The 25,418-nt window shown below is 34.5% G+C and overlaps 1 protein-coding gene across 1 annotated transcript in view; it reads right to left on the bottom strand.

Moving 5' to 3' along the window:
- ATP2C1 (ATPase secretory pathway Ca2+ transporting 1) overlaps nt 1-22,551 on the bottom strand; it is a 57,528-nt gene extending 34,977 nt beyond the window's left edge. Inside the window, exons 1-8 of the mRNA XM_074312828.1 lie at nt 22,463-22,551; nt 20,360-20,395; nt 17,508-17,569; nt 16,884-16,992; nt 5,253-5,408; nt 4,441-4,509; nt 3,371-3,446; nt 450-516 (exon numbers count right to left, since the gene is read on the bottom strand). Of these exons, the coding sequence (XP_074168929.1) occupies nt 450-516; nt 3,371-3,446; nt 4,441-4,509; nt 5,253-5,408; nt 16,884-16,992; nt 17,508-17,569; nt 20,360-20,395; nt 22,463-22,534 (647 nt within the window). The 5' untranslated portion in view covers nt 22,535-22,551. The remainder of the gene's footprint in view (nt 1-449; nt 517-3,370; nt 3,447-4,440; nt 4,510-5,252; nt 5,409-16,883; nt 16,993-17,507; nt 17,570-20,359; nt 20,396-22,462) is intronic.
- Between the last annotated feature and the right edge of the window lie 2,867 nt (nt 22,552-25,418).

The raw sequence follows: 25,418 nt of genomic DNA, 5'->3' as shown, positions 1-25,418 counted from the left end.
ACTCTTTTTTTGTTCTGTGATCCTTTTCTACAGTCTATCATGAATACAGTTTCTTCACAATTCTCTGAAAATAAAAATGCTGTTTGTTTTTTTTTTAATTCTATTTCTTGAATTTTTCGTTTTCCACTGAAATTGATTATTCTGTATTATGGTCTTTCTCATGCTGCTAGTATTCAGTTTGTCAATCCTTAATTGTCTATTTATATACAAAAATGCAATATTGGCTTGATAATACCAGACACCTAGTATGTGCTAGGTTTTTCTCCACTACCATATATGCGGGTTTTCATTTTCCTAGACTTCATTTCAATATATGAATTCTGAACTATTTAGCGATATTATACCCCATGAGCTCATATATTACCTCCATAATTGAACACAAGCAATGTCTATCAGAGAAACGAGAGGCAAAAGAGACTTCCATTTATAAACAAACCACTAGAACTTACCTTACACTAATAGTAAACATTTCCAGGATATCTTTTCCTAGTAACCAGCCAACCAACATGATGATACCTGGAACAGAATAACACAGCTATTTTTCCATTTATATAAAATCATCTAGGTGTAGAAGTGATAGAATAACAAGATAAGGGCAGCCTAAAAGTTCCTTGATATCAAAGGGAAAGTATATTAATCACGATTACAAGATTTTACAAAATACCATTTAGCAGGGGAGATTAAAGTTAATGCTACTTAAAGTTAATCCTGTGTATGCACACATGCACACATATACACAGCTTTACCTTTTGTTGCCATAGCTGCCATTCATCCCTTAAAGCAATAATATGTATCTGAGAGTTACCAGTATGAGAAAATATTACCAGTACTTTCATATAATGGGGGAAAAAAAGAAGTTAGCATAAGACATATATAGGTCTTCTATTTATTATCAGCTTTGCAAAAATAAACCCTGGAACTTTACTTCTCATAATTCAGTACCTAGAAATCACACATTAAGTTTGTACTGCAAACAAAGGAGTACTTAGGACTTGGTTCAAAGAGTGATATATCTTACTTAAGACATCTAAAAGTGCATAACATTTAAAAATTATTTTTATGGCATTTAAAAATTTGAAAATCAACATAAATGAAACAACTGATTCCATATTCTCTGTTTTAGCCTGTCTTTGAAAAGAAGGGGTACAAAGGGTGAACTACCTGGTTTTGTGAGAAAAAAAAATATATAACCAGAGTTTTAATAAAGTAACTTAGAGATTGTATTCTAAACCAATATGGACATTTAAAACCAGGTTTTCTTCATTTTTCTAACTACAAAATAATGATCCAGATCATGGCCCTCTAGGACCCTATCCTAAATACTCTCCTAACAAAATAAATTATGTCCAATGAATTATAGCAGGGGTCAAAAAATTACAATCTATGGGCCTCCTGCATGTTTTTATAAATAAAGATCGTTGACACATATCCACACCCATTCGTTTATGTATTATCTATAGTTGCTTTCATGTTGATGGCAGAAATGAATATTTCCAACAGAGACACTATGGACCAAAGACTAAAATATTTACTAGCTGGCCTTTTACCACCCCCCTCAAAAAAAGAAGTCTGCTGACCCGATTTTGATCTTGATTCTTAACCTACTGCATATACTATCTAAGTAAGAAAATTATGTCCAGTGCATTATATTAAAACCAGGTAATCATAAAGTTGAAAGATTTTTCAATCTCTAAGTCTGAAGTAGTTTCACGGTACAGTGTTAATATAAACTGGAAAAATTTAATTGGCAAAATGCCCTTCAATTTATCAAATTCACTGTAAGTCTTAGAAAATAGCAATAATCGAAGGAAGCTATGAGAACATACACATCAGTTAAATAAGAGGAATGAAATACCATCCTACCTTCTACTTTATGTTTATGATGAAGATAGATGGATCAATAGAACTAATAATTAAGGTATTATTTTCACTGAAACAGCATAGCAGAAATACTGCTTTAAAAATGCATTACTGATTTAAAACAGGAAGTTAGCAAGAACAATTGAAATAACATCACGGAAGAATTAAAGAAAAAGAGGAAAGACTCCAAAATTCATGCAAGTGTTTAATGTATGATAAAGATGTCATTTCAACTCAGTGAATAAAGAAGGGACTATAGAACTGATGGCACTGGGATAATTAACTTTTGAATAAAAAGGTTACAACACTAACTTAAGCCCTGTACTAAAATAAATTCTAAATAAAATAGTAAAATTAAGTGTGAAAAATAAAAACTAAAGTAGTAGAGTGACATCTAGATAAATGTACTTATAAAGATTTTCCCAGCATGGGGTTGGGAAAGCCTCTAAGACTAGAACAGACAGAAACCATAATTGTAGAGATTATCAATAAAAGATGCAACCAGAAACTCAGGGCAAGAAGAAATTTCAGTTACATACATCTCCCTGCTCTCCGCCAAGTTTATTATATATGCTTCAAAGGCAATTTAAAAATTCAGAGAAAAAAATACTTGTAATTTAAACAAAAGATAACCTAATTATACAAAGAGCTGTTATCAATCTGAGACTATAGCACAAGAGAAAGAAATAGATTGGCAGGTCACAAAAATGGACCAACACACATATGACAAAGTGTTCAGTTACTCTTATAATAAACTGTGAAATAAAATAATGAGAAGTCTTTTATGCACCTATTAAGTTAATGACAATGTTGGCAACAATTCTAGAAGAGAGACATTTCTACTTTTACCCTGCTGATGAAGGGTATTTGGCAATATAAAACAAAAACATTTAAAAACATGCCAAAGACTTAAAAATTACATTTGATACTACTATTTGACCCAATAATTTTACTTATAAGAATTTCTCCTAATGAAACAAGAAGTGTTTACAATAAAATTACTTGCATCAAAGAATCATTTACATAATTCAAAAACTCAAAAAAATCTATATAAATGTCTGAGAGGACACACACACACAGTGTATGTATACTATAAATACATGGAATACTATAAAACTTTTCAGTATTTTTTAAGTGAGCATCTGTTTAATGACAAGATATTTAAGATCTGTGAATACGACACAAGAAAACAAAAAAAGAAAAGCAGTCCATAAAACTATAGTATCATATTTTGTTGACGACAAGAAAGACAAACACCATGTTTACAGAAATGTTCTTTGATTATAGGAATTAAACAGCATTCTGTTTCATCTTGCAGGAAAAAAAAAAACAACGGGCAGGGGTTAGTTTTATAATTTAAAAAAGTAGTAATAAAGCTAAAAATTAGTTAAATAAATAAACAAATTGATGTATGTATCTAAATTTCCCTTCCCACTAAAAAAAAAAAAAAAAAAAAAAGGAAAAAACCTTAAGTAAATACATGAGATATACATACTCACTCTTCTCTTACCTATTATACCAAAGGAGTAAAAGGAAAGTTGTTTTCCCAAAAGGTCCATGCTCTTCTGCAAAGGGGTTTTCGGTGCCTTGACAAATTGGAGAAGAGCGTCACCACAACTGCCTAAATTCAGTGAGCTATACTAGGTGCCCAGGACTCTGCTAAGGGCTTGACATACCCATGCTAGTGCTAACACACACAACTCTCCCTCAAGGTAAATATTACCCCTTTCACGGAGGAAACTGAGGCTTAGACTTTTAAAAGGTCCAGGCTCCTATGCCTCTTTTAGCAAAAAATCTGATCTTTCTATCAGCTTCTCCAGGACTTCATTACTATCAGCTGCCCCTCGCTTTTCCCATCTTTCTCCTTTCTGTATCCATAAACATGCGTGTCACCCAAGTTTTTTTATCCTGTTGGCTCCCTGATCTGCTAAGTCCTCTCACTAGCGGTCCCCTCACTGCCGAGGTTCTTGAAATGATTGCTGCACTGCATCATGAACACTGGAGTCTTGGCAGGTTAACTGAGAAATCCAGATGATTTGGGGAGAATATGACACCTGCAGAATTCAAGTTCTTTTTTATGTATAAGAAAGTACTTTAAATCAGAGAAGTAATCTTCAAAATGCTAAAACAAGAATATCTTCCACACTATTTTATTTAGCAATCTTTTTACCCATTACTTGGAATTATGTAAAGCTGGGAATTTTGGTAGAAGACATGTTCTGAGGTACAAAGATACTTTTTTAGTAATCTTTAAAATACGATAAGCTAATTTCAAAAAGAATTAGCCCTACAAATAATTGGCTACAAATCTTTTTATCCTATAAACAAAACTTTTTATCCTACAAAAAATGCCATAAACATTTATTAAAATTTTTCAGAATATTAACAATAGCAATCCAACGCTTCCAATTAAAGACTTTCCAATTATGTTTTTAAGCACAGATTGACTGAATGATATTCTGAATAAAATATTATTTTCAACAGCATATAAAATACTCCACCAATATTTTTTCTTCCTCTATTTACAATGGAGAATGTCAGAATTGAAACTAATACATCATTAACAAACTAAGTACTCACTTCTTCTGCTTGCATCATTTTAAAAACCTCTCCAAATTCAGAATTTTCTCCTGTTCCAATGACAATACCCTAAAGGGAAAAGAGGAAAATACATTTATTCAGATGGAATCACCTCTTTCAACTAAAAAAACAAAATGGTTCATTCATTTCTTCAAAGCATGCCTACAGTCAAGATATCTGACACACATATCCAAGGTTCCCTTAGCAAATTTACTTTTTGATGTTACTAACAGATAATTAGTTTTTACACCCAGTGATACAAACCTTGAAAACAAACATTCATTAAACTTATTATTAAACTCAATCTGAAGCCCATTTTTGGATCAATTTGAATCTTATACTCAGTAGAGACATTTAATGTAGTTTCTTTTTTTCCCCTCAAATGCTACTGAATGACGACTTCCTTTTATATTTGTAAAATATTAGAATTCAGTAAACAAAATATTTGAAATCAATCAGTAAGTGAATGATATGTAGTCAGAATGTTATATCCAGTACCATAACAATTAAAATTTTATTTAACCAATAATGAACATATCCATGAGCTGCTGTAGCTATCTAAAAAAAAGAACAGGTACTGAGGACTAAGTTTTAAAGGATCCATTATCTGGTAAATGGCAGAACTATGGACAACCATACTATACCTCAGGGACACAGATTTTCCTCACACAAACAGTTGTCAAGAGTTAGATTCAATTCTGTCATTGTTTAGCTTCATATTTTGAAAAGATCCACATAAAATTAGCAAAAAAGAACTGATAAAATAGTTGAAAACAAAGGAAGTGCTATTTTCAAACGAGAAAAATAATTACCTTTGCTTTGCCACATCTGACGAGCGTTCCCATGAAGGCAATGTTACTTCTTGATGCAAGATCTCCATTAGTTGCAGCTGGCTGAGGAGCTGTCACCTTAGAACAAGGAGTTGTCTCTCCGGTCAAGCTGGACTCATCAATGGAAAGATCCACAGCCTTGGGGAACACAAAGCATTCCATTATATTCAAGTTTGAAGACTCTCTCTACTACACTTAACATCTGAAGAGCTTGTAATCATCTTCTTCCTCAAATATCCCCTTTCTATTAATTATCCTAATCTCGTATCATATCCATTACTCTTTGACACAGAAGAGCAGAGTAAGCAAAACCGTATCTAAAAATGAAGTTAAATCAACAAAATCTGACATGCACAGTAGAATGTTGTACCATGAGACAAAATTAAGCTAAATTTCAAAATACAACTAGGGAAAAGGATATATTAGCTAAGGCTTAATCTTTATCTAGAGAAAACTCAACTCTCGTGATAAAATATTATTTCCTAATTTTGCCATGACCGAAAGTTCTGAAAATGTGTTTGGCACATTAAAACCAATAGAAATAAAAACATAATAGAAATAAAAGTATGACTAAAAGGCATAAAAGGTACAGAGAAAGAAATCATTTCATCATTTTGGGCTCAATTGTCATGAAATTCTTCCTGCTACATACACATTCCTATATTTATCCCAAATGTACATTAGCAAGAATCAAAAAATATATACAAATGTTATAAACTTCAAATAAGTAAATAAATGTACACAACCATTTCCATGCAGATCATGAATATCATATTCTCTTTTAACTCTGCAACAGGATTCAATTCTGAGGGTTTCATTCATAACACAATTAAAGTATTCAGCTACCCAAGCATATAAAAAAAAATTAAAAATCATAATTTTGTATGTGGAAAGAACCATAGATGTGACCTGGCTCCTTCTGACAGTATGGGACCACAGAACAATAGATCCAAGTATGTTAATAGGCATTGTGTGTAATGTGATAGATGACTAATAGACAGACTCACATGCACACATATATACAAGGTATGACCACAAAATACAGTGAATTTTTAAATTTTAAAAAATGTATTGCAGTAAAACACATTGCCATTCATCCCCTTCAAAATACTCCCCCTTGCTCTGAACACACTTGTCCCCTCGTTCTTGGCACTTTCTGAAGCAGTTCTGGAAGTCCTCTTTCGTGAGTGTCTTCAGTTGTGTTGTCGTGGCTATCTTGATGTTCTGAATTGACTCAAAACATTTACCTTCATGGTGCTTTTAACTTTGGGGAAGAGCCAGAAGTCACGGTGCCAGATCTGGTAAATAAGGTGGATGAAGACACATCATAATGTTTTTATTGGACAGAAGTTGCCATACCAGAAATGATGTGTGACACAGAGCCTTTCTGTTGTGATCACAAAATACAGTGAATGCTGCTGTCGATTGTCATCCAGTAGAAAGGCAGTATGTTCAATACGGGAAGCAGTGCATCGAACCTTAGTAACAGCGTGTGACAAGTTTCAACTTGTTCGGTGCAGTCAGATATGAGACGCAGATGAAAGAAGGTGTGTTTCAAAGTGTGCTGTAAATCATCCTTCATTATGACAATGCTCCATGTCACACATTGCTCCTGGTATACATACGGCAATTTCCGTCAAATAAAAACATTATGGTGTGTCCTCATCCACCTTATTCACTGGATCTGGCACCGTGCAACTGCTGGCTCTTCTCCAAAGTCAAAATGGCAAGACATCGAGGCAGCCACAGCAGTGTAACTAAAGACCCTCACAAAAGAGAACTTCCAGAACTGCTTCAGAAAATGGCAAGACTGATGGGATAAGTGTGTCTGGAGTGAGGTGAGTATTTTGAGGGGGATTAATGGCAATGTGTCTTTTACTGTGATAATTTTTTTTTATTTAACCATTCACAGTATTGTTTGATTATACCTCATACACAAGATACAAAGGAGGGGTACTATGGTCAAGTAAGTTTTAGAAAAAGTTAAGACTTGAACAGCTTTCCCTTCTGCAGAGCTTCTCAAACCTTTCAATACACTAGGTGAATCACCCCCACAGGAACATAGATATAGCAGGGGTTATCAATGTGCACTTCCAGCAGGACCAGCATGACCTTTACCACCTCAGAACTTGTGAGAAATTCAGTGCCCTGCCTCAAACATGAAGATGGGCAAGGTAAACCTAACAGATTGTACTTACCAGCCCTTCAGCTGATTCTGATGCACACGCAAGTTTGAGAATCAGTGAAATAGTGTTTCCCAAACTGATTGATCCATTTTATTCCAGAAGCTCTTAATCAAGGGTCCTTAGGATAACCTTTGGGAAACTGGGACCTAATTCATGATTTTACTCATTTTATAGGTTCATTTACTCACCCAACAAACATTTCCTAACTACTTTAACTACGTACCAGGCACTGGGCTAGATCATAGAAAGGAAACACAGTAAGGAAATGAACCTAGAGCAACTGAATAATTGTGCAGTCTCACTGCTATAAGTTAAGCTGGTGTTCTCAATCACGCCTCTAGACTGATAGTTTATAATACATACACAGTACTCTAAACTTTAAATTCTGCTTTTCTTTTTTTTTGGAAGGGGGCAGGGTGAAGATAATTAGTCTTTTTAAATGGTTCATTTTTATGAGCATAAATACCTTAAAAATCTCACAGAAATAATTATTTAAAATTGGTTCATGGATTCTTTCTCCCCATCTATTCAATAAAACTGTTTTAATTTGATCAATGCCAATGATTCATTCACGTAACAAATATTTATTAATGCTTGTAATGTGCCAGGCCCCTCCCTGTGTATCACATACAGTGGGAATCAGCAGTAAAGAAAACAAATTTCCTGCCCTCATTTATTATTCTAATGGGAAAAGTAATTTGAAAAACAAACAAGAGTATATAATATAATGCTTGGCAGTGACAGAAAACAACATGATAGGATGGAGAGTGACATTTAAGATAGACGAGAGAACATCTCTCAAAAGTAGGTTACCCTTTTAAAGAGCTCTGATTGACCTGAGGGCCCCAAGCCTGGGCCATAATTAAGGAGAAAGGATCCTAGACAAAGGGAGCAAAAAGTACAAAGAACATGGGGGCAGGAACATGCTTGGTGCGTTCCTGTGCTAGGTAGACACATAACTTTGCAAATATAATTAAGAGTTCATATTAAGTCATAAGATTTTTAAAAGTTCAGAATAAAAATAAATTATATGCTATAACTCCAAAGAGACCAAACTGTATTAGCATTTTCTGAATGTTTCATGCCATGTAAATGTGATGAATTTTGGTTATTAACGCAGGCTTATAAAAAGTATTCTTAAAACACAGACCAATAGTCCTTTAGTCTTTAAAAGGCTTCCTATCTTAAATAATTATGCATGCAAAGACAAGCCAACTAATCTGGGTTCATTAAATGAACACAACTACAGATTAAAAAAAGTAAATAAAACAGCTACCATGTTCAAAAGCAATGGAAGTTTTCTTTATTCTAGGAATATATTTATTTGACTTTTCTTTCCAAATTAATCTTAGGACTGTTTAATTTTTCACAATAACATATTTATTACCAAAATAAGAAAAAAAATTAGGTCTTTCTTAAAAGATGATGCTAATACTAAAAACAATCAGCTGACATTTCATTGCTTACTATCTCGTAGTCATTATGCTATATACCTACACTAAGTTATCTACTAACAATTACTTAGCTACTAACAACTCCAGTAAGGCAAATACTATTATTATCCCTATTTTACACACACTTTGAAAGGTTCAGTAACTCATCCAGTATCACCTGATAGTAAGCTATGGAGATGAAACCCAAATGTTGACAAATTAACTCCAGTTCCTCTTAGTTAGAGGATCAATTTGTGAATTATTCTCCTCTCCAGTTTTATAACTACTTCTAGAAGACATTAAGCAAAGATGTATTTCAAAAATTGAATATTTCTGTGAATTACAAAAATCAACAAAAAGTTTATTTTATTTATCAATCTCCTCTTTAATGCTTTTACAAAAATCAGAACTGCATGTAATTTTCTGAGCTCTTAATTAGAAAAGCAATCTACTAATAGTTAAAAGCTAATAAAAGCTGTATATATGTACAAAACTTCTTCTCCGAGTAAGATGAAATTTATATTTTCCCATTGAAGATTTTCTGCTTTAAGTGTAAATCTTAAATATGGATACATACTAACATTAGGTGGCTGTCTATAGGGATGAGGAGTATAAAAATAATGACTTTTTAATTTAAAAAGAGAGGAAAAGCTCTGTCAGTGCCCGAGCTCATTAGTGTCAGTCTTAGCAGTGCAGCAACCATTTAAGAGGGTAAGAAGTTTTGTTCAAATCAGGTTTTTCTACATAAAAGAGACACGTCATTTTTAGCACAAGAGCAATCAGTCTTCTCTAGTGTACAAATTGATGGGGAAGAAAAAGGGGCTTTGGATCCTTATCTTTTTTTTCTACAAAATTATAAATTTGTAAAATTCAAATTATCAAGAATACATTATCAGTGAAATTTGTCTAAATCATGCAATGTAGCAAACTGCATAGATCTCAACTCAACTGTAAATTGAACAAGAATATTTTTTAAGTTATAAGTTTTTTTCTCTTACTAGTGTTTGCAAGAGTTTTCTCAGGAAGCAGTTTTGAGGGAGTAAGGAATAAGGGAGTCATTTCTAAGAAGGGTAGTATTTAATAAATTAGGCAACCTATTACATTTTAACAAGGTCACAATTAAATTAGTCTGAGCAGAAAAGATATTAGTCATTTATCCATTGCATTCATGAGAGAAAGAAAGGTAGGATAAAATGAAATCAAAGTATCAGTCAGCTACATGCCTTCTAGCCAAAAGTTTAAACATTAAACATTCAGAAGAGCTGTTAATGAATAGGGAAACTGATTATATTTTACTTTTTCTTCTTTCTTCCTGAGGGTGAATAAGATACAACACAGTTTAAAAATCAGAATATAAATAAGAATCAAAATGCATATATAACCATAATTTGAATATTTAACACCTACACTATAAAAACAGTTGAAAAAAATTCACAGGATTATTCCCATAAAACATTAGGCATAGAGAAAATAAATGTCAAAGTCACAGACATTTCCTGAAAAGCAAAAAGTAACTGCTTTTAATTACAGTTAATAAGAACAACTGGCAGCAACAAACAAGTTCTCAAACTAAAGACTGGCTTGGTATACTGTATGCCACTAAGTCAATCACCTCTCTACTCTAGAAAAAGAGAATGAAGAAAAATGAACAGAGGCTAAAGTACCTGTGGTACAGCACTGAACATACTAATATAAGCATGATGGGAGTCCCAGGGGATTGGTGGGAGGAATATAAATGGGAAGAAAAACTATTTGAAGAGATAATAGATGAAAACTTTCCAAATTTAATGAAAGACATGAATCTATACATCAAAGAGGCTAAATAAACTCCAAATAGGATAAATCAAAGACATCTACACTGAAAGACATTATAATCAAACTACTAAAAGATGAAAACAGAATCTTGAAAACAGCAAAAATGAAGCAATTTATCATGTTGTACACAAGGGATCCTCAATAAGATTAGAAGCCCATTTTTTATCAGAAACTATGAAGGCTAGGACCAATAGATAGAGTGACATATTTAAAGTGCTGAAAGAACAAACTATCAAAGAGCATTTTATATCCAGCAAAACTATCTTTCAAAAATGAAGGAAAAATGAAAGACATTCCCATTTCAACAAAAGCTAAGAGAATTTGTCATTAGCAAAAGTGCTCCACAAGAAATTCTAAAAGAGAGTCCTTTGAGCTGAAATGAAAGGAGAGCAGAAAGTAACTTAAAACCATATGAAGAAATAAAGAATTCTAGTGAAGGTAACTGTGTAGATAAATATGCCAGTATTATTGTATTTTGAGTTTTTAACTCCTCTATTTTTCTTGATTTAAAAGACAAATATATAAAATACAAATCTATATTAATAAGCACACAATGTATAAAGATATAATTTGTAACAACATGAAGGTGGCAAAAAAGTGAGCTGTACAGGAGCAAAGTTTTTGTATGTTATTGAAGTAAAGTTGGTATCAATTCAAACTGCATTGTTATAAATTTAGGAATGTTAACTGTAATACCCATGGTGACCACTAACAAAGTAAGTACAAAATATACAGGGGAAAAAAAATGAGGTAATTGAAGTATACTTTAAAAAAAACAATCAAACAAAAAAGGGGAGATTGGAGGAATTGAGGAACATAAAAAATACAACATATATAGAAAACAAACAGCAAAATAATAGAAGAAAGTTTTTCACTATCAGTAATCACTTTAAATGTAAACAGATTTGCAATTGTGTGACACATCCATATAATGGATGGAATACTACTTGGCAATAAAAAGCTATAAAGTACTTATACATGCTACATGAATGAACCTTAAAAACATGTTAACTAAAAGAAGCCAGACACAAAAGACCATAGTGTTTAATACCATTAATATGAAATGTTCAGAATAGGCACATGTATACAGACAGAGCAGATTAGTAGCTTTCAGGCTCTGTCAGGGGCAGTGTCAGAGAATACAGTGATGCTAAAAGGTAAGGGTTTTCTTTTGTCAGTGATGAGAATAATCTACAGTTAGAATGTAGTGATGGGTGCACAACTCTATATATATACTGAAAGCCACTAAATGGTGCATTTTAAATGTGTAAACTGGAATTAGATTACTTCAATAAAGCTCTTTAAAAAAATATTTTTATATGTGGTGGATGAATCAGCACTTTTGGCATGGATTAAGAGATAGTTAAAAAACACAGAATCCCAGGCCCACCCCAGACCTGCCAAAACAGAACCCAGGTGATTCCTATGCACATTAAAAGTTAGCATGCATTGCCTTAGGGCAACTCTATGTCAAAATGAGAAAACAAATCTGAAAATATTAAGTGGTTTGCCTAAACTCACATGGTTAAGTCATTTCATAAGCAGACGCATTTTATACTTTGAATCGCAGCTGTTTGCAAGTTGGTATCTCCCAGTAAGGGCACAAAGTGTCTTTTTCTTTTTCACTTCCTAGTACTGAAGCCTGGTACAGTGTTATATACACAGTATTCAAATATTTACTGAATGGCTAAAATGACTTTGTAACAGATTGATTTCTGAAAAGAAGGATTATATTTTGCCTAATTAGCTTTATTACCAAAATATGTAAATTTAAAATATTACTACATACTTTTCTAGCAATGTAGCAAAAGATTCTTTTCAAAAGCATACCAAAAACCAAATCAGAACCTGAGTTTTGCCAGAATATCAAGTTTTCCATTGAGTAAATGGAAAATGTATTTTGTAACTCCGGAAGTCAGAATGCTCTGACACAGCTCCACTAATGGAGTTACCCAGCAGAGGAAGCTGCTTGCTAGTGGTTCGTAATAAAAGCATGCGTAAGAATGTGTGCCTTATGGAAAGGGACCTAATGGCTAAGTGAGGTTTCAGTCAAGGAGAATATCTCTGACTCCCCAGTTGGTAGGTAGTCAAAGTAGAGCTGTACTTGTTCAACTCATTATCTCATTTTTTACTTGCCCTGGGAACTAAGGAATAGGAAGGAACAATCCTAGACACCAAAAACTACTCACTGAGCCAAACTACTATCCCATAACAAAGTAGATGGATTCATGAGGTAAAAAGACTCACTGTATAATGCCAACTGGCTTGTTCTGAGTTTGAACTCCTGAGCTTGGCCTCACGAGAACCTGATTCCTACAGAGGTAACCTTTCTGCCCGAATTTAAATGGTCTGATAATCTAGTGTCATAAAAATGGTGAATTCTTGGCTCTCAACCATGTGGCTCTCAGCCAAGTGGTGGTTCTGTAGAAGTTTGATACATTTAGAAAATCACATAAAAAACTAGATTAAAAAAAAAAGAAGGCAATTGTACCCAGTGTCTAGATCTTATAAACAGTTTCAAAGAATGTTTTGAGCTAACCAAAGGCACATGAACCACAAAAGAAAGTATCGATGGAATTAATCATTCAGAACACCAAGTAAAAGAAAACACTGCTACATTTCAAGCAATGTTTTGGGCTTAGTTAGAAAGTTATAGCTGAGAGGTAAAATATTTCAACAGACAAAAGAAATCTTCTTTGCCGCTGAGTCTTACACTGCTTTCTTTTATAAAGAACTCTTTGCTCAAATACTGATACAGACTTTACCTGGAACAGAAAATACGCTGTTTCCAAAAAGGCAAAATGTACTGACTGTTATGCAGGTATACATAATCTATAATACTGCTTCTTCCAAAGTCATTGTCTGACTAATTCACTGGCTACCACCAATTTATTGTCCAGTGGTGCCTCTTCTCAAATACTATTAAAAATTAAAACCCTTAGAAAAAACTGGAAAACATGCTCATAGCTCAATTTCTCTAAGTTTTACTCTCCCAGCTCCACCAGTGACTCTAGGCTCCTAAGCTGGTAAAGGTTATTGCCACCAATACATATTGGCTCATTCCTTGGCTGTGAAAAACTGACTGAGCGAGAAAACAAAATACAGAATATTCCTTAAATTATTAATATTAATCTTCTTTAAAAAGTATTTACAAATGCTAGTCTCAGCCTGCTATGAACTGAATTCATGTTGAATTCCTAAAATTCACATTGAAGCCCTAATCTCCAATGTGATGGTAACTGGAGATGGAGCCTTGAGAGGTAATTACGGTTAGATGAGGTCATGTGGGTGAGGCCCTCATAATGGAATTAGTGGCTTTATTAAGAAAAAATGATCGTTCTCTCTGCTATGTGAAGACACAGCAAGGCTGTAAGCCAGGCGAGTGCTCACCGGAAACTGCCAGACTCTGATTGTGGACTTCCCAGCCCTAGAACAGTAATAAATAAATGTTTATTAAACCACCCAATCTATGGTATTTTATTACAGCAGCTTGAGCTGACTGAAGACAGAGCCTATGAACAGATGTCAAATAAATGTAGTACAGTAGTCAATTCTCTAAACATGCTAACAAGATGTTACTGAAGGCGCCGGCAAGACTTACAGCCAAAACCTGAACCACTGAAATTGATGACAGAGGAGTTGCAGCATGACGATGCTCAAGTGGCAAGCCTGGCCTTGGCCAAGTTCACAAAAAGAGTACTATATTGCAGAAGTCCAGGGACTTGCTTTTTAAAAAATGAAATCCATATACTTTGTGAGAAATTAGTAATATCCCAAGGCTAACTGAGGAGATTTGTTTCCTTTAAATCCTAATGAAGAGTTTTATTTCATGCAGGAACGTCAAATGACCAGCTGGCCTGATAAAAACATCCAAAGATCACCACAGCCAAATTCTGCAAACAACATTCCAATAAGCCAATTAAATTCCAAAAATCTAGGAACCTCTGGGTCCAGAAGAGAAATCAACTTTATCAGCCTTATAATGTCGTAAGTCAGAAGCAGAACAAGGAATCTTTTAGGAAAATTATGTCAATCTACTGTGAAAGGAGTTGCAAAAGCCTGCTTGTGGTACCAGGGAGGAGGTAAAACAAATAGGGCAGAAAAATGATAGAGGGGAATCAAAGATGTTCAATTATGTATGTAAAAGTGGAAAACTCAACCTAACTACAGCATTAATAAAATATGTGCTGATGAAGTGTCTGAAAAATTAACAAGTAGGGGGAAAACAATAACAACTAATAAATTACTCCATACAACATATGCTTCTAATATTTTTAGCATCAAGCTTCAAAGTGTCAAAAATTCCCTCTTACTGAACTCACAGTAAGTCTTCAATATATATTTGCTGAGTGGATAAAATATGTACTAGTCCATATTCTGACAAGTCTTTTCCCATTTGCAGGTGAATTCTGAGACAATTAGTTCGCAGAATGATTAACCCTTATTTAAATAAGAACCCTAAAACACTTTACCAACCCAAATGATGTTCTGAAGTTTCTGTCATTGTACTATTTAAATTGTTCAAACAACAGGAAACACCATCTTCTGACCACTGAGGAGGTCTGTTTCTGAATTAGAAGAGAAGCACTCCAAAATAAATGATGATATAAACTCCATGAATTCAAATTAGGGTTCTTTGTAGTAGAGGAAGATGATTTACATCAAGTGACAGGCTTATCTCTAAGGAAGAACAATCCAAGGTCTTGTCATAAACTAAATAATAAGGATGAGAGGGACAAGTGAGTACAAAGATAAAACCTAAAAAGACCTACCAAGAAGAAAAAGAATTTAAGAAAGTAAAATTAATAACCTTCCCAATACTTGCTATGTTATCAATTATTTCCATCCACCAATTAAAGCAATCTGATATCTAAGGATAATTCAATTTTAAGTATTTGGAAAAAAGGTCTTTAGTTCAAGATTAAATGAAGTTGAAAAGGTTCTTCAGGCTTTCCATAACCTCTATGTGAGAACACTCATATAATATTTTGGGACATAATAGACATTCAAAGACTGACAGCTCTACAGGTGATAACAAACAGCCTGTTAATTCCCATAGCAGATGATACTAGCATGCTAATCGGCTATGAGGTACTCTTCCACATACTGCAGCCAGATTAAGGGTAATATCATTTGCTAGCTGCCCATGACCTTCAAAGTTAATTCCTAACCAATAAAATCTGAAGTGGAGCTTCATATCCAAGGCTCTTCTGAATCTGATTCTATCATACATTTTCTACCCTTAACATACCCAAGTTCTGTATTATATACTGGAACACTTCACAGTGATAAACACTGTTACTTCACTGTCTTCTCCTCTCTATCCAATACCACCTTTTAATTATCAACACCAAAGCCACGTTGTCTGAGGTAGTCTCTGATTTTACTCAAGTCAGAAGAAACTGCTCCCTTCCCTAAATTTTCATACTGCATTCTTAGTACTTCTTTTACTCACCAAGTTCTATTTTATGGTGAGTGATTCATGTACACAAACAGTAAGCTCACTGAATACAAGAATTCTATCACATCCTCTTTGTGTTTCCCACAATGCCTAACACGCATTTCCATAAAGATCTGCTGATTCACTAAATAAACACCTCAAAAGACTCTAAGGAAAAAATAGATTTTAAGAAAAAAAATGTGTATGTCACTTTTTAACCTAGAAAACAAAATGTTCAAATTAACTATGTGCTGTTAGTCCTTAAAACTACTAATGTCTATCATTTCATCTACACCCAAGTATATTCACTTCTCACAACTAGCTCACCAAATGCTATAGTCTAATATCTGTGCCCCTCCTGCCCCCCACCATTCATATGTTGAAATCCCAACCACAAAGATGATGGTATTAAGAAGTGGAACTTTCAAAAAAAAAAAAGAAGTGGGACTTTCGACGTGCTTGGGTCATAAGGGTGGAGTCCTCGTGAATGACATTAGTGTTCATATAAAAAAGAACCCATTGAGTTCCCTCAGCCCCTTCTACCACGCGAGGCCACAGTGAGAAGGCACCAGCTATGAACCAGGAAGAAGGCCCTCATCAGAATTCGACCATGCTGGCACCTTAATCTTGGACTTGCCAGCCTTCAGAACTAAGAGAACTAAATTTCTGTTGTTTATAAGCAATCTGATCTGTGGAAGTTTATTATAGCAGACCGAACAGACTAAGACACCAAACTTACTTCAAACAAGCGTAAGTCAGCAGGAACTCTGTCCCCAACAGAAAGGCAAACTGTATCACCTGGAACCAAGTCTCGTGCAAGTGTATGTTCCAATTTTCCTTCACGCACACTGTAACATGAAACAGAAACAACCACAGTTGAAAAAAGAAAGCCACACCGTTTATTTAAAGAAATGATTTCCAGTGGGCTTACTGGAGCAAAAAATATTGTATCATTACCACTTCTAAGGAGATAAGGCAAATATAAGAACCAAGAACAGTATCATTTTTGAGCTCTTGGTAATTAAGATGCTCAGTTGTCAAAAAAGCATTAAAAAACTGACAACTTGTGCAAAGATAGTGTGAAAACTGAAGCAACTTTCTGAATCATCTGGGTCTGTTTGTGTATCACTGTACTCACAACAGTGTTTAGCACACCACTGTACACAAAAAAAGTCTGGTGGAACAAATGCATGTCTCAAGAATCTCCAAGTCAGAACTTGAAACTTGCTACACTGAATAGAGCATGAATTTTTCTCATGGTCTCTATGTTTAGACAAATCTGGGGCCACGATGTATGCTGCAGTAGTCACATTCAATTTCTATTTTTAAGAGTAGAAATCCGTATCAAAAACAAGGATCATACCAATGGCATTCTGGAGGCATAAGTTTACTCAGTTCTTCAAGAGATTTTTCTGAACGATATTCCTATTAAAAAAAAAAGAATATAATATTAAAACAATCATTTATAAAGAAATGTAAATATGTATGTTCCTATGAAATTTTTAAATAATGATGGAGATCAATATTTAATTAAATCTAACACGGGAGTAAAGGGTAAGAACATATGTTTAACATGTTAAACAAGGAGTGAGATGTGGCTGGCCCTGCCTTAATAGAACCTTTCCCATCACCCTGAATTATGCAAAAGAGGAAATTCTCAGGAATGCTAACTGTTATGCTTCAGCCTTCTTCCATTCATACGGTCACAGCTAAATATCAGAGACATCCTTCACCTCACTATACTATTTAGTGCACATTTCCATGGGCAATCTTGCTTCGTGCAACAACATTGCTATTTTTATCTAATGTCTGCACTAAGGATACCCATCTTCTGATCTAAGGTTAAACAGGGAAAAGGAGGAGTAGTGGGGTGAAAGTTGGGGAGTGCTTTGAAATGACTGCAGTGTTAATACTAATCAAAATTTCACACCCATCACAAACTTTTTCAAATAGAAAAAGAAGATTTGTGTAAGAATAACTTAGAACTAAATCAGTCTTTACTTAGGCAAGAAGAACAAATGTTAAGAGTACGGTAACTCTATAAACATAAAAATTATAAGATCACCTCCCCAACCATACCAAGGATATTGAGGAATTTGGAAATTTTACCTCCAAATTCCATAAAAGGCTAGAAAACACTCACCAATCCTAGATCCTAGTAATAAATGACATAGAAGCTGCCCAATCTTTACCTCCCTCTTCCGATTTCTTACCCTTTACTCCCTACAACTACAGATACCTCCATATCAAAATGACCATTTAACATAACACACCACCAAAAACCCGACAGCCATCTCAAATGAATGCCTAAAACTTACTACATTTATTGTAAGGTGGCATCAATATATGACTATATAAAACAATTAGCTACTTTTATGACTGTGAGGGTATATAACGGGATGGGGAATGAGATTTAAAAGACACAGGAAATGGGACGGCTGGTTAGCTCAGTTGGTTAGAGCTCGGTGCTCTTACAACAAGGTTGCTGGTTCGATCCCCACAGGGACCACTGTGAGCTGCGCCCTCCACAACTAATTGAAACAACTACTTGACTTGGAGCTGATGGGTCCTGGAAAAACACATTTAAATAAATAAAAGTTTTTTTTTAGTTTTTTTTTAAAGAGACAGGAAATAAAGGCTAAAAATAAATATAAAAAGAATATAAAAAGCACTCTCCTAAAATACAGGTAAAAACACAAATATTAAATAATGATAAAGCATTAAGAATTTCTGATAGATTTTTGATAAGAGTTTCTTATGATAAACTCAACTAACATTACTTAAATAGGATATTTTTAGAGAGGTTTTTTTTTAAACATTTTATTGGGGAAGGGGAACAGGACTTTATTGGGGAAGAGTGTGTACTTCCAGGACTTTTTTCCAAGTCAAGTTGTTGTCCTTTCAGTCTTAGTTGTGGAGGGCGCAACTCAGCTCCAGGTCCAGTTGCCGTTGCTAGTTGCAGAGGACACAGCCCACCATCCCTTATGGGAGTCGAGCAGTTGAACCAGCAACCTTGTGGTTGAGAGGATGCGCTCCAACCAACTGAGCCATCTGGGAGCTGAGTGGCAACTCAGCTCACGATGCCATGTTCAATCTTTAGTTGCAGGGGGCGCTGCCCACCATCCTTTGCAGGACTCGAGGAATCGAACTGGCAACCCTGTGGTTGAGAGCCTGCACTCCAACCAACGGAGCCATCCGGGAGGCAGCTCAGCTCAAGGTGCCGTGTTCAGTCTTAGTTGCAGAGGGCGCTGGCCACCATCCCTTGCAGGACTCAAGGAGTTGAACCGGCAACCTTGTGGTTGAGAGCCCACTGGCCCATGTGGGAATCGAACCGGCAGATTTCAGAGTTAGGAGCACGGAGCTCCAACCGCCTGAGCCACCGGGCCGGCCCCTTAGAGGGGCTTTTTAAGTCTTGTTTATAGAATATTTTGTTGGATTCATAAGCACATTTGGGGAAAAGGCTCACATCTGTACAAGAAACCATATCTACCAATCTGAACCTGAGCTCTTCATAAATGTTTTGATTCTTTCTTACATTTTCCATCAAATAAACTTATCATAAAGATACTTAGCACATGGTTTTAGTCACTGCATTTAAAGTGAGTAACACACTATCATTGTGTAAAATTCCGCACTATGTTAAAATCACAATGTTATGGGTTTTTTTGAAGGTAGTGGCTCTCAATTTACCAAAAGAACAAGCTCCTAAGGTCTTCCATACACAGTGACAATACGGTAGGAATCCTTCTGCAGAACGTCACTCCATATAGCTATGGCATTATTAAAGACGCAAGAGGGTTCCAGTTATTGGCCCAGTGGGTCATAACATACACATGGCTGACCCAGATCAGAATATGCCTTCTTATGGAGGAATGAGGAATTTAAATCCTTGCCCAATATTTTAATTGGAAAAATCTATTGCTGGATATTTCTATTATAGTGCTTTTTATTACCATCTACTTCAATTATCTTTAATATCATCAAATAAAAAATTAGATTTTCTTCATGCTGCTACCTAAATCAAAGCAGTCAAGTGAGTCTCACAAATTTCCCTGGAGAGTTTTTTCTGAAATTATTTCAGAAAAACTGATAAATTGCTCTGACCAACATCACCACCCCCAATAACTAGAAATGTTGCAATAAGCTACATTAATTTTTTTAAGCAATTAACAAAAGTACCATTTCTATGTTGGCAAAAATAGGCTACCTACTCACCTGAACAAAGGCAACTGTGACGACGATAAGTATTGCCTAAACAAAACAAAGAAACATGCTCTTAAATCAGACATTATAATTTCAGAAGTAACCGTTAACAGTATTTTACTTTTCTGACTCTATCTGCAGTCCCAACATACCAGACACTAAGCATTGAGATCTGCGGAGGAAGAAATCACAACTTTGCCCTGAGGATTGCGAGGGAAGAAACGGACAGTGGCTTGCCTCCGCTAGGACAGCTTCTCCAACTTTTTGAACTCAGGATCCCTTTATGCTCTAAAAAACGGAGGATCAGCTTTTGTTTCTGTGGGTCATATCTACTGATAGTTACCATATTAGGTACTTTTTCAATTACTGTTTTCGTTTCTAGTCATTAATTCATATAAAATATAATATACCTATTACGTGTTAATACACATAAAATTTTTTATGTAAAATAGTTCCCCCGCCATAAAAAAATTGTGAGAAAAATGGCAGTTTTCAATTTGTCTTTCTTTAATGTCTCCCTTAATAGAAAGCTGGATTCTCATATCTGCTTCTGTACTCAATCTAATATAACATGTTGATTATGCTAAAGTATATGAAGAAAATCAAGCCTCATGCAGATATTGTTAGAAAAAAGAGGAGTACTGTAAAAGCTTTTTCAGACGATTGTGGATAGTCTTCTTAGCTACTACACTAAAATCAGTCAAGTGTTAGTTACTTAAAAGTAATGTGCAATGAAGAATATAAAACTGTATCAATGAACTTTTCATAATCTGTTATATTAAAATCCATTGATCTAGCTTGCATTTTGAATGGATCTTTTATCACTAAAAATTTTGTAACATCATGCATTTTTCATTTAGAAAATATTGATTCACCTGGTTATTCAAATCTTTCAAATGTTGACATATCTCTAAAAAAAAAGTCACATTCATTGAAATCACTACTGATCTCATTAGAATGAAGTCTTAAATATTGGGAAGCTATCTAGCACATAGTAATGCATAAAAGTTTTGCAAAATTCTAATGCTCACTTGAAAGTTGAATTTTATCACTAGCAACAAATTCATTTTACTCTTTCAAAAAAAAAAGTATGCCAGTTATCCAAGTCTTAATAACCAGTTGGTCGGTCTATCAGTCATTCTTCCAAGTAAAAGGCTAGTTAGTTCAGCTCACCACAATCACCTTTCCTCAAGACAACCTCTATACTCGAATATACAAAAGTCCTCTAGGTATACTTCCCATTTCATTACAAGAAAATTAAAAAGGTATGTACTCAAGGGTCCAGATTTAATAAAATTAATTTTTATTGCTTTATCAAAAACATTCCTAAGAGAAACAAAGATAGAAAACAATGATTACTAGTACAGTCTGGTGCCATTATTTTGATTCGAGCCAAGGCTCAAACAGTTTTATCTGCCATTGCTTTTGTACCATTGGTGCAAATTTATACAGTGTAAAAAAATAAAATAAAAAATGGTGTTTTATAGTATTATGAAAATAGTTTTGACCTCACATGCTCCCTGAAAGGGTTTCAGAGACTCTTGGGAGTTGACAAGCAAGAGTTCAAGAATTGCAGCTCTACATTAATTTCTACCGTGTTTGAAAACATTATATAATTCACTTGCATTAATCAATGGTTGTATGTACTATAAATTTTTATACTATAATGAAACAAGGGGCAAGGAAAGAATAAAAAGATGAGGAAACTTTCAATGAAAGGTAGAATAACCTAGGTGGAAAGAATAAAATCTTACATAGGAAATGTAGTATGCATTGTTAAATAATATTTTTAATTTCACAAATGTGAGGCTTTAGTTCACAATTACTCAAAATATATTCTCAATGGGAAGGTAAACAAAATTGAAAATTTAACTGGAAAATTATTATAAAATATTTCTTTTTTTGTTAAAATACCAGATTGTTAAATAATTCTCATGTGTGCCAATTACTGATCCTTGAACGTTACTTGAGATTACTGCAACTAAAAGCAATTTGGATATTAATCAAAAATAGTGAAAAAACATTAAATTAGCTCTCAATAATTCATTTTCCAAAATAAAAACCAATCCTAATTTATATGATTAATCAACAGTTTAAAAATATATATATTCTTACCACAGTGATACTGACGGCATCATCAAACTGATGCATTAAAACACTGATGACCGCGGAAGCCAGAAGCAGCATAATAAGGGGATTTTTAAACTGAAAGTGAAAACAAACAGCAATTCAACAGTTACGTATGAATGACAGTTGTGTTCCATTGCAGCAAAAGCTTTAAAAAAAAATACTGGGGGCATGAGTAGAAAATTACCAGTATACATTTGGTTTATTTTATATATCTCTTCAATTAACAAAAACAAAGTTTACACTTAACTACGTTTAAAAGTCATCACTTCATAAGAGCTCCCTTTCAGAAAAAAAAAAGAGAATTAAGTATCAATACTTAAAACTAAGAAATTACCATTCCTTATAGTACACATGTATTTTAGTGTATTAATTTAATAAATACAGCTGTTCTGAATTTCTACTGAGGCTAGAATAAGTAGAAAATGATTTTTAAGCTAAAGATTTAGGTTAAACACTGGGTAGAACACATAAATTAGGAGATTCAAACATTCCTCAACATTCCTATACTAAGTAAACTAGTGTAGATCACAATTCTGTGGTTGACCCACACACCACAAGAATAACTGCCTGGGACAGCTAAGAACAGGAAGATCCTCTCCACAGAAGCAGCCTTTTCCCAAGGTTGGTTTCCCTGATACCCATCAAGCAGAGCTAACAGTATACAAAGAAACAAGACCACAGTACCAATCTAATCAGGCAGCACTTAAATGACCAAGCACCAGAGCCACCCCAAATTCTTCCAGTGGGACATCCTACTCTGTAAACATCAGAGCTGTGTTACCAGAATCTCCTTCTCTGATGAAGTGGTGCCAAAGCTGCAAAGTAAGTAGGCTACAAAAAATTCCATCCCAGCAGAGATCCCAGCCCCTGGGGACAACAGCTCTGAGGAAAGATGCCACCACCACCCACTCCCTTTATGGCTCCATTCATTAAAGGTGGTTCCAACCTTTCTTCACATCAGAATCATGTGAGGAACCTCTAACAAATGCACATGTTCATACCAGACCAATTAAATCAGAATCTCTGAGCATAGGGCCCAGGCTCAAGCATTTTTAAAGCATTCCCCAAGTGACTCAAAAGCACAGAAGATTGAAAAATCACTGCTCTAGCAAAGTGAAACTACAACTGCAATGTGGTTCAGGGCTGACAAACCACACACTTGAGTCAGAGAATACGCATTTGAATCCAGCCCTTGCCACTTGTGTGTGACCTTAACCTTTATAAGCCCCAGTGGTTCTTCATCTAGTAAAATAGTACCTTACACCAAAGACTGTGGTAGGAATTAACTAACAATGTGTACTAAGCACTGTGTAAACCATAAAACCCTCTTCAACTGTTAGCTGTTATCATCACACTTGGAAAGGAAGGCTCATAGTCTGTTTTATTTCCCCCCGAGAATGCGGTGCCACAGTACTAAGGACGTGACACACAGGCTCCCGACAAATGTTTGCAAAACCAATTCAGTGTTCTCTGTAGAGCAGTCAAGCGTCACCTAAGGTTTTATGTCTGACAACTGATATCTACGGTTAACTGTTGCTTGTGTTAAACATTTACAGGCAGTTTCATTCTCACAGCAACCCCATGATGCAGGTACTCTAGCTTTAAAACAGGATCAGGAAGAGTAAAACACTACATCATACTGCCTAGGGATGAGTCAAATCCTTGTAGTTTATAAATCCAGAGTAAACTTCCTGAAGGTCTAGGTAATGTGGAAATGCGGTAAATGTCCGAATACAAATATTCATATAAAAAAATCCCATAAAAACAAGATAAATACACACAAGATTCATTTCATCTCTAAGAATTCAGTTTTTCTATTTTAGACAAATTCATCTGCACGAATAATACAATAATACTGATAAATTTGGGCTCATTAACAGGCAAGGCCCTTTAGAAAAGGTAAACATATATTCATTAAAAAAAAGAACCTGCAAGTCACCAAAAAGAGTTTGTTTGACAAACTAACCCTACTAGTTGAAAATTAGCCATAGGATTCTTATAACTTTTCACACTAACATACTTGTTATGTAGATAAGAAAAAATCCTACAATAAGCCTTTCTGAAAAGAGTAGGATATTGACAAAATATAATTAAAAATAGCTATCATTTATTGATAGCTTACTAGCACCAAAGATCTCTGTCCCCATTTTATAGAGATAATATAGCTAGTAGAAATGTACTGGAATATGTACCCAGGTAGTCTGGATTCAAATTACCTTACTTTTACTAATTTTCTAAGCTGGCCACATTACTTTAAAAAATACCAGCATTCCTATAATTAAAAAAGTATAAGTTAGACATCTGCAAAGGAAAACTACTGTTAACAGTATCACCTCCATGTGATATGTCCATAAGCCCTTAAAGATTTGCATACTAAAAATGATAGAAATTCCAACCCAACAGTAAACACTAACAAAGTGAAAATTTTACTTAAAAAAAAACATTTAAAAATTTTATTTCCTTCATATTTCATTAGATTATGCTTTTTAAAACTAGAGATTAAAGTTTATCTGCAGTTCTGAACTTGTACTTAGCTTTTACTTTACTTTAGAAAACATTAAAAAAACATAATCTCCTAACTCTACTGATGTTAGTAATAAAATTATTTTCCTAATCCAACTAATCCTTACACAGCACTAATAGTTCCTGGTAATGCTAATGATTTAGAGCTGCATTGTCCCATCATGTAACCACTAGCCACAGGCAGCTATTTAAATTTCAACGAATAAAAACTAAATAAAATTAAATTCAGTTCCTCCTCTAAACTATCCACACTTAAAGTACTCAAGAGTCATGTTTAACTAGTGGCTACTATATTAGACAGCGTAGAACAGAATATTTCTGTCATCACAGAAATTCTATTGGACAGCACTTATCCATACAGCCGTAAGTAAACTAATTTTACTACATATTTAATCCTTTCCTCTCTACCAAGCACTTA

The sequence above is a fragment of the Rhinolophus sinicus genome, linkage group LG10 (genome assembly GCF_036562045.2).
Source record: "Rhinolophus sinicus isolate RSC01 linkage group LG10, ASM3656204v1, whole genome shotgun sequence".
In the NCBI taxonomy this organism is placed as follows: domain Eukaryota; kingdom Metazoa; phylum Chordata; class Mammalia; order Chiroptera; family Rhinolophidae; genus Rhinolophus; species Rhinolophus sinicus.
The sequence above is the reverse complement of the archived record's forward strand: the minus strand, read 5'-3'. Positions and strand labels throughout refer to the sequence as shown.